This window comes from Tamandua tetradactyla, chromosome 5 (assembly GCF_023851605.1).
Source record: "Tamandua tetradactyla isolate mTamTet1 chromosome 5, mTamTet1.pri, whole genome shotgun sequence".
In the NCBI taxonomy this organism is placed as follows: Eukaryota; Metazoa; Chordata; class Mammalia; order Pilosa; family Myrmecophagidae; genus Tamandua; species Tamandua tetradactyla.
This window is the reverse complement of record NC_135331.1, coordinates 124,966,734-124,976,506: the sequence shown is the minus strand read 5'-3', so window position 1 is coordinate 124,976,506 and position 9,773 is coordinate 124,966,734. Positions and strand designations below refer to the sequence as shown.

The following is a 9,773-nucleotide window of genomic DNA, read 5'->3' as shown; positions in this document are numbered from 1 at the left end:
TACTTTTAACATCTTTTCACTGAGAACATTGTAAGTATCTGACAGGAGCCAAGCCTGAGCAGTGCGGCTTTTAAGGCTGTATTTTAGTGGCGGACTTGAGTGTTGAAGCACCTTTGTCCCTCTCGTCACCCCAGGTCGTGGGGAGCAGAAGTCAGCTCACCTAAGTTTCTAGCAGAGAACAGAAGACTTCGCAGCTCAGGTTTAGCCACAAATTAATCAAATGTTGCAACTTTGAGGATGCCTGTCTCCCCCTCCTTCTCCCTTCACATCATTCAGAGGTAACAGAATCTCAAATCACCAAAAGGACAAAAGGAATGGCTGAAATTCTTCCCACCACCTTTCCTTTAATGAGGAAAAGGAAAGAAGGAAGGAGAAGAAATCTGAAGGAAGGAGAGACATCACCAGTGTGGCTTTAACACAAGAAAACACACGAGGGACCACCTCAGTCTTCCCATGTTTCAAATCGAGATCAACTCCCCCTTTCCTAGTGCTGAAGAACATATATCCAAGATTTTTAAAGATCCTGAAAAAGTTCAATTTTTGTATGCCATGAAGAAGTGTACTACAATGACTTTCTTTTGTGAAACATGCACCAAGCTTCATTACTAAAAATAAACATTTTCCCTGTATTTTTTTTTTTTTGCATGGTAACTTACTCTTTTCTACTAGCTGCTTTTTTTGTCACAAGATAGAAAAACATAATTTTATGTAAGAGTATGATGGCAGCAGACTTCTGACAAGTCCCATTTATATGGCACATTGTTCCAGAGGATGTTTGAATAGAAAATACAGAAGTGCTATACAAACCTACAATTACATTTGAAAAACCATTAGCCTCAAAAGAATATTATCGGTATGCTATTAAAACCGTGAATACATTTCAGTATCTGCATTAAAATAAACTTTATAAATATGGGAATTCCTGTTCAACAAATCCAAAATAAAATGCACTAAAACACTGATATGTAGACAAAAGTTTATTTACACCATACAACATTTTAAATATTTTATACACAGCTGCAGCAGAGAAAGCTACTCAGAGCTTTCTAGAGAAAACTGCAATAATAAAGATGTGAAATATATTATTCATATAAAAGTGAGATTATTACTTTATTGCATTTAAAGCAATGAAGAATGTAGCTCAACAAACATTCATTTAATGACAAAAACTTTGCTTTTATATTATAAAGTAAAAAGTGTAGTAATGGCCAAACAGACTGTTATAAACTTTAAAAACTGCATAAATATATACATTGTGCTTCATGGTGAAGTTTCTGAAAACTAAACCATATGAAGCGGTTACAACATGAATCGTTGCTTGAGGTTTATCTATAAAGATTACCTTACAAATCCATTCCACGGGTACTTACAACACAGGATGCTCAGAACTGTACACCTGGTCCTCTCCCACTAGCCTAACTAGTGAGAAGTTACCATATAAAAACACCACTGACGGTTGGCACACAAAGGTCCTGACGTGGGATAGTCACGCTGTCCAGATAGAGATGTCAGGCTTCCCCAGTCTTAAGTGTCAGTGCAATAAACTGTTCTGTCTGCACGCCAATCCTTTTTGATTCTGTTAGACTTCTGTTTGGAAGTCACCCTCCTGCACATCCAGGGGCAAATTCAAACACTTCTCCCACTCCGCTGGCCTCAGTTCCAGAGCATCCTTTGCCTCTGTATCTAAGACATTGATTGTGGTATAGTGTTGGTATTCACTGGGGTTTTTGAAAGTGTCCCATGGATTCTTGTTTGGTGTTGGATTTTCCTATTGAGAAAAAAAAAGAGGAGAGCCATTTACTTGATGGCTAGGATTTCTGCTTGCCAAAGTTTCCAGGAGGAGAACATGTTTGTAAACTTAATCCAGTTTATGTGATTCCTGAGATGATTTGAAATTGTGGCCACCTGCAGGAAATAGTCATGATTTTGGTTTTTTTTTTTTTTTTTCATTGCACCAACTGATGAACACTTTCTCTAAGTTATTCTAAATTTTCCCAGGATTCAAAGAAAGGGAATATCATCATGGAAATCAAAGTAGATGATATTTTGTTTTGGGCATTGTGGTAAAAGTCAGTATATATATGCTCAGGTGGGAAGGATAGTGTAAGTCACTGCTAAAATTAAATGTAGGAAATTTAAATATTGTGGCATAATCTTTGGTAGGATAAACAAAATTTGAGGATATTTAATGGAGGATGTTATTAAATAAGTAAAAAGCTACTCAAATTTGAAATAAAACAGAATTTTAGATCATTATTTTGCTCAATAATGATCTTTTTTGGATATTAAAATACTGTTCTATTCCCTTTGTTTGGTAATATATATTTTTTATGCTGTATATTCCCCACAATTTTCTATATGTTTTAGTGGCACGTTAATTTAGCAAAAATCATTCGTCCATTCAAAGCCCTATTTTTGGCACACATTTCCAGCAATACAAGAGGGTCTTCAAAAATATCCACAAACTCATTCCTTATGGTTCACAGCACATGACTTACTCTTACTTAAGATTTAAGATTTCCCTAATTATGGCCCACTCAGGTCTGCCATCTTGCAAATAAATACATGAATAGATTCCATTTGACATTTTCATAGCCTGAAGATTTAGCAGTGGCCTTGCTTTGATTTCTGTAAAGAGAGGGAATGTGAATGGGCTAGACTAAACTGAATATCATCAAAGAATGAGAAGGAAATCATGACTCAAAAAATTTAAACACTAAAACCTGTGGGTGACCAGATGGGTTCCACATTATGGAGAGGATTGATTAAAGCTGAATTTATTTATTTTTGCAAGAGGAAAGGCCAAGTGAAAACTACCATTTTTCCACTAATCTAGGTTCTGAATTCAATTCAGAGATTCACTAAAATTTATCACTATTCATGAAGAAACTATTTAGCCCCCTTTCTTTAAATAATTTTTCTACTTTTAATCTTTTTTTTTTTTCTAACATGGGCAGGCACTGGGAATTGAACCTGGGTCTCTGGCATGGAGGCAAGACCTCTGCCTGCTGAGCCAGAGTGTCCTTCTACTTTTAATTTTATCACAACAAAATCTAGCAAACTTTAAAGAGGTTTTTCTCTTGAAAAAACTGCCTTTTAATTTCTATTAGCTCTTTGATTTTTATCCTTCCAGATTAGAAAAATGGTTTAAAAAGGCTAATATTCCATTTTTATCACAATATTTCATGCTAGAATTTTAGGTTTAGTGAAACTATAATTGTTGTTGAATGCTCCCTTCCCCACCAGACCCCCACCTGGCATTTAATTATTTATACTCAATTAGCAGGTAGAACATAAACAACAAGCACTTGAATTATTTTCTGGATCCTAATCTTATATTAAATATGATCTCAAGATTAGTTGTAAAAAATAGCCATGGGTAAGCAAATGAGAAAATCTATAGAACTACATATCCAAACTAGATATTAGATTACTAAAGTCCTCCATCTATTAGATGTTCTTACCACATATTTGCCTTAATCATGAGGAGGCACTCAAAGAATAAACTGCTAAGATTTAATTAGAAAGATAACTTTTATGAAATGTACAGGAGATTAATTTTATATCATGAGCTAGTTCTTTCTCTCCATCCTTTCTTCCCTCTCTTCTTACTGCCTCTGATTTACCAATATTTATTTATGTGTTCCCTTGTGTTAGACATTATATTAGACACTAGGTAGGATAAAGTGCTAAATTAAATATGGAAATCAGAATTATCCATTAAAGAGCACAGACTGAAGCCTGATACAGGTCTGAATCCCAGTTCCTTCACTTCATATGAATTTGGCCTTGAAAAATTTAATTTCTCTGATGCTCAACTTTAATATCTTCAAAGCAGGGATATGCTTTGTATTCTGAAGAAAAGGACTGGCAAAACATACAGATCAATATTTATCCTGTGCTGCAAAAATAAAGAACAGTAGAGTAGCCTAGCCTAATGCGTAGAATTGAATAATTGCTCACTGTTTGGTAATCATTCTATGTAAGGTGTTTCTAGTTAATGGAACATATAAGTTATATCTCTCACTGACTACTCAATATCTATCTATTATTCTACTCTACATCTATCTGTGATCCAGGAAAGTGCTATGGGAGTTTAGAGGATGGAGAGATGACTCTTTTTGTGTGGGAAACACATAAACCTTTCTGAGAAAAGTGACAGTGGACTGGCATAGAAGGATGGGCTTGCCCATGATGACACATGTGGCTAGAGGTTGTGAGATGCACAGGCAAGGAGGCAAAAAATTCAGAGCATGAAGAAGGGAAAACTTTGAAAAAAATATCCAATTTATTTTAGTTGGAGTGAAAAAGCATAACAGAGAAAAACAGGTGGAAGGTGAATTAGAACCAGATCATAAGGGGCTCTGAATGCCAGACTACCGAACTTGGAATTTATTTTGTAGACAATGGAGAACTGTTGAAGTTTTGGGGGCTCTTTGGTAGCCTGGATCATCAGTCATCAAATGAAAGTTTCAGTGGTGTGAGCTCTGCTGAAGCAGATCCATAGACTGGTTTTATCCATCTTAGACAAGGGCTGCATCTAAAGGAGCTTTCTGGGAATCCATTGTTTGACAAAATGTTCAATTAGTTCAACCCTAAAAGGATTCAAGTCAGGTGAAGGATAAGTTCATGTGCTTGAACATAGGGGCTCCTGTATGTTTGGAATAAGTGAGGTTTTCATCTTATATTTCTAAGATCAAGCTCCATGGATATATGAACTTAAATGGCCAATTGAAAATTGTCAGAATATCTTAGATTTCAAATCCAAAGAGGATTATTCAATCAAGAAATGACTGATTGGATTTCTGAGAGATTCTATTAGCAGTAATACATTAATTCAAGTAAGGTTGGTTTTCTTGTTCATCTTCTTTGGCATCCAATGGCCCTCTCAGATGAACTGTGGTTCTCACCATCATTCACAAATGTGTGGTACCCTTTTGGGCAGAAACCCTAGTTTCTTTAGTGGTGAAGAACTATTGTATGTGATCCAAATGGGAGCAGGAACTGCAGGGAGTGGGAGTGGGAGTTGCTGGTGGCCAGTGATTGGTGCCCACAAGCCACTGATCTCCTTGTCTGGTTGGGTGTGACATGAAGGGAGTGAGCCTGCAGACTCTTGTAGAAAAATCCTAATATTTCCAATGATCCAAATGAATGATAAACTGTAGAAGGGCCCAAAGGTTTCATTATAGTTAGCAGTGAGAGTTATAGAGGCCAGGACAGGCTTCAACGGAGATCCATATCATATGATAAAAAATTAGTATACATTTCTGAATACGTGCAGCTGTTTTTTTTTTTCTTTTTTAACCCAAGTACAGAGTAGAGGGAACATGGCTAAAGGAAGTATGCATGATAAAGGTCTAATAAGTTATAAATTCAATAAGAGCCAACATGTTATAAGGCTTCCAAAAATGCTATTATGATCTTAAGCTTGCATTCAACAGAAATAGAATGTTCAGATGAAATGTACACTAAATCTGAGAGTTCAGAGCCCCTCCAAATATGGCAGGGCTGCTTGAGAATTTTCCATGGTTCAGAGATCCAGGATCAGGCTAGCTGTTCACTGGTAGGTAAATCCCTCCCTCCCTCCCTCCCTCCCTTCTTTTCTTACTTTCTTCTCCCCACTACCAAAACTTTAGAGACAAAGCAAAAGAGAAAAATGTATTCAAAAATAACAAGCTGTTTTGGGGGGAAGAGAGGTCTTAACTGGGAGTGGTTTGTGAAATACACTCAAAATAAAAGAGCTCTCTCTCTGGATATCATTAAATGGTGATTTACTTTTACAGTGTAACTTAAATGTTTTCCTGCCTAGGTACAGGGTAATGGACCTTTGGTTTTCCTTCAGTCCCCAAAATTCTATTATTCTACATAATTGCCATCATTTGCAGTGCTAGGCAAGTGTTGTGATTTAATAGCCAGTAAAAAAAGGGAAACCACTTTTTTCCTTTCAAAAATATCTTTCTCCCTCCAAGTTTGTAATTTTTCATTAGCAATGTGCCACTGCAAATTATGTGACTGAATTAAAGATAAGGAACTCGCTAACATTTCATTTTAATTAAAATTTAATAAGGAATTTCTGTTTGTTTGTGCTTTTTCTGTCCTCAGATATTTAGGACACGTCAAGCAGCAATGACAATTCTCCCCTCCCCAGTGGTAAATATTTACAAATCTCTTCTGGAAAAGGCTGCTGCTGCAGAGATGTGGTGTAATTAGTAGACTATTTCGGTTGTCAGGACACTGAGATACAGATCCTTGTACCATTAATGATTTAATACCCAGACTGTACAAAAAAAGGGAAATTAGAACCATATTATAGCAGGCAGCTAGCTGAATCTGTTGCATTTGTCTTTCTGATTTGTAAATATTACCACCCCCCTTTTTTAAACAAATGTAGTTTCTTCAATTTATTTCAGTGTTGGATTTCAATATTCCAAAACGAATTGCTAATGTGTTTAGGTCTAATCTCAATCATGTAATTCTCATTTGCCTGTTAGGTAGAAATTGATAAAAAAATATTAGAAGGAGTAGGTGGGAAAGAAATACTATGTATGAAGTGTCTTCTATATGCCTAGCATTGTGTTGGTGATACAAATAATGCATGATCCCTGCTCCAAGGAGGAAAATATACTGTTTTATATATATATATATATATATATATATGAACTATTTAGAGACCAATTAAGAGTTAAAGTATATAGTTCTTATAATTTTCATTTAACAAACACTGGTTGAAAAATCAACCAGCAGCCATTTAATGATAATCTACCTCTAGCTTTGCACTAGTACTGGGAGGAATGAAAGAGAAACACAATGATGCACAAATTCTTGCTCTTCATAGACTGTTGTTAATCAGGAAGCTAGGCTAGGATTTGTCAAACACATGCTGAAGAATCGCTGCAGTTAGAACGTGATCAAACATGACGTACTATAGAGCAGTGTGCACGTGTGTGTGTCCATGCACATCGGTGCTCTCGTTGTTGGGAGGAGGAGGAGGACCAGGCAGGGCCTGCAAAGTGACTGAGGCAAAGAAAGAGCACCAGATTGGGAGTGAAGATCTGGAGTCAGAGACTGTCCCAGGCCCACCTCTTAGAGCTGAGCCTAGCCCCTTCACCTGTGCAGTTCCCCCACCTGCTTGTGAAAGGCATGTTCATGGGCTCAAAGGAGGAGTAGGAAATTAAGGTTTAGACGTGTTCCTAAACTCTTGTCACAAAATGAGCAACTCTCCTGGAGACAAAAACCTATTCCTCGGGTTTCAGGTAACAACTTCATACATATAAAATAATTATATTTCATGGCCTTAAAATGCCATAAAAGTAAACACGGGAAAATTAGCCAACTATTTGGACATTTGAATGAACTGAACTTTAACTCTGATGCTGAAGTGGCCAGAATGAAGCCAATGTATTTTTGATACATAACTACTTCTAATTAAAGCTTATAAATGGGGGCATCTGAAGTATGAAGGGAAATGTTCAAAGATACTAACATTCCTAATCTGTGTCTCTTAATAGCCATCCCTGAATACATTTTCTGGGTTTATTATTTTTTTCTGTGTGTGCTAGTCTCGAGTTACCAATATGATTTATGAGCTCCTGGAGAGTAGGGAGAACACCCAGTAACGCACACAACAGCTAGTGTGGCATGAGGTGCTAGTGAAGCAAAACATACTTACCATACTGCTTGTATTTGGTATATCCCGAAATCTGTCCAAAGTCTGAAATTTCTGATTTAGCTCCTGAAACAGTTCCATATGCCTCTTCCTTGTATGCATGACCTTCTGCAAAAGAGAACAGGATGGGTTTCATTCCCAATTTGATCTATTCATTAAAAAAAGAGATTAAATATTTTCACTTTACCAATAGGAGAAATGAAGTTTGGCAGGAACCAGAAGGTCCCAGAACATGCAACAGATGCAAATGAGTTGCACCACATCCTTTTCTGATATTCAGCACTTCTTGGAGATGAAGAATTGGCCTTTCCTTTGACTTAACAAGATTACCAAAAAAGTAGTTTTCTCTTGTGGATGTATTAGAAATGTAGCAGTCATCCCTGTGTAAGGTTTTCATCATTCAAAAGTTAACGCTGTTTTACAAAATTGTTGCAATATAAAAAAAATGCTTAAAAATTTGGACTTGTAAAGCACCCGAGTTCCTCATTGTTTGTCATGGGAAATATTACTTTTTAATATTTTATTTCTATAAACACTAAAATCCTAGCTGACTGTACTAAAGGGGGAGCACAATCCCGGACCCTGCCATTACGGCTGACTCAAAGCACTAAAGTGTCTGAAATATATGTGGGATCTAAAACCTTGCCCTTTCTATGTGAATAATGATTGAGCTCCATGGAAGGAAAATATGACCCATAGGTTTCATATATTTGTTTACTAGATGGTACAGAATCTTAACAACTAGGATTCAGAGCATAAATTGTGTGGTTGATGAGGTTCTAAAATCACAGATACAAATTTATTAATGCTCTTTATCCCTGGTTAAATGCTTCACTCCCAACTCCATCATAATGCAGCAACAGAGTCATAAATAAAAATGACCTTTGGTAAGTATCATGGGCTGAATTTTTTTCTATTATAGAACATTTGAAAGAGCACTAATAAAGAAGAATTAGATAATAAGTACCTTGGATTTACAAGTGTTATTTTAAAGGAGAAAATATCTTCCTTAATTTTGATTTTAAATATTAAAAACAAGTATTTCGGTTATTCTCCAAGATTGTGGCTTCATGCTTGTGTAAGATTTTACAGTATTTTTAAGCATATACTTCACTAGTCACTGTTTGTTCATATTATATACATGCCTAAACCATGATTTGAATGTTTAGTCCACTGTTTCAACTACCAAATATTTTTAAATGTAAATATTTGTTTTGAAAAAGAAATATACCTTTGGAAAAAGATCTGTAGTACCTAATTTTCTTCTAAAAAGACATAGGGTGGTGAATACTTTACGTCTTTGAGGAAAAAAGGGGCAAAAGAGAAATGCAAATTTAATCTTCAGCATAGTAACAAAGCCTTATTTTCTATGCTAAATTTAATTCCCTATATTCCATGAATCTGTATCTAGGCAATAATTTGTTCAGCTAATTTCTTCTACTTTCATTAACCTACTTTCATGTGAGACAAAATTGCCATTTTAAAGCCTTGTGTAATCAGATTACTTCTGTGTTTGCCCCTCTTAGTTCTGAGAGTTGCTACTGAAGCATCAGGTGTTTGAGAACTAGGATGTGGCAGCATCACTCATGATAAGGATATGAAACATAGAGGCAATTATAGGGTGATTAACTTCCCATTAGTTTTGGGGAGAGTAAAGGAAACAGATTTGCAGGATTTACAGAGAAATACCAGGCAAACATAATTTGACTAGTGATGGTTGATGGAGATTTATGAGAGGGAGGATTTGCATAAGTAACTCAAAGGAGGGATGAGGACCATGTAGCTGGCAAACATAATGCAGTGCATTCTTTCCTTAGAGAAACAACTATTCTCCTACAGGAAGAGATCCTAAGATACCAATTAAAATATAACTCGTGTCACAAGGGATTATTTTAAACATATAATAGAATACTGACTCTGACTCTAACCCATACATACATCTTCATAGTAAATGCATCTTTCATAGTATGTATTTATCATAGTAACACATACAGTGATTTCTTTTCTGGTGTGTACTAGGAGTGAAGTCACACCACTGACATTTATTTGGGGTTTTTGGTTCTGTCATTTAATGCAAATTTATGAACACAGCATATTGTGCTAGATG

General features: G+C 36.0%; 1 protein-coding gene across 5 annotated transcripts in view; it reads right to left on the bottom strand.

Moving 5' to 3' along the window:
* Positions 1-1,103: 1,103 nt before the first annotated feature.
* The window catches only part of ADGRB3 (adhesion G protein-coupled receptor B3), a 723,849-nt gene continuing 715,179 nt past the window's right edge, over positions 1,104-9,773 (bottom strand). For all 5 annotated transcript variants that reach the window (XM_077162185.1, XM_077162184.1, XM_077162181.1 and 2 more), the window contains 2 exons: positions 7,670-7,774; positions 1,104-1,768 (listed from right to left, as the gene is read on the bottom strand). In XM_077162185.1, coding sequence (XP_077018300.1) covers positions 1,580-1,768; positions 7,670-7,774 — 294 coding nt within the window. In that variant the 3' untranslated portion in view covers positions 1,104-1,579. The remainder of the gene's footprint in view (positions 1,769-7,669; positions 7,775-9,773) is intronic.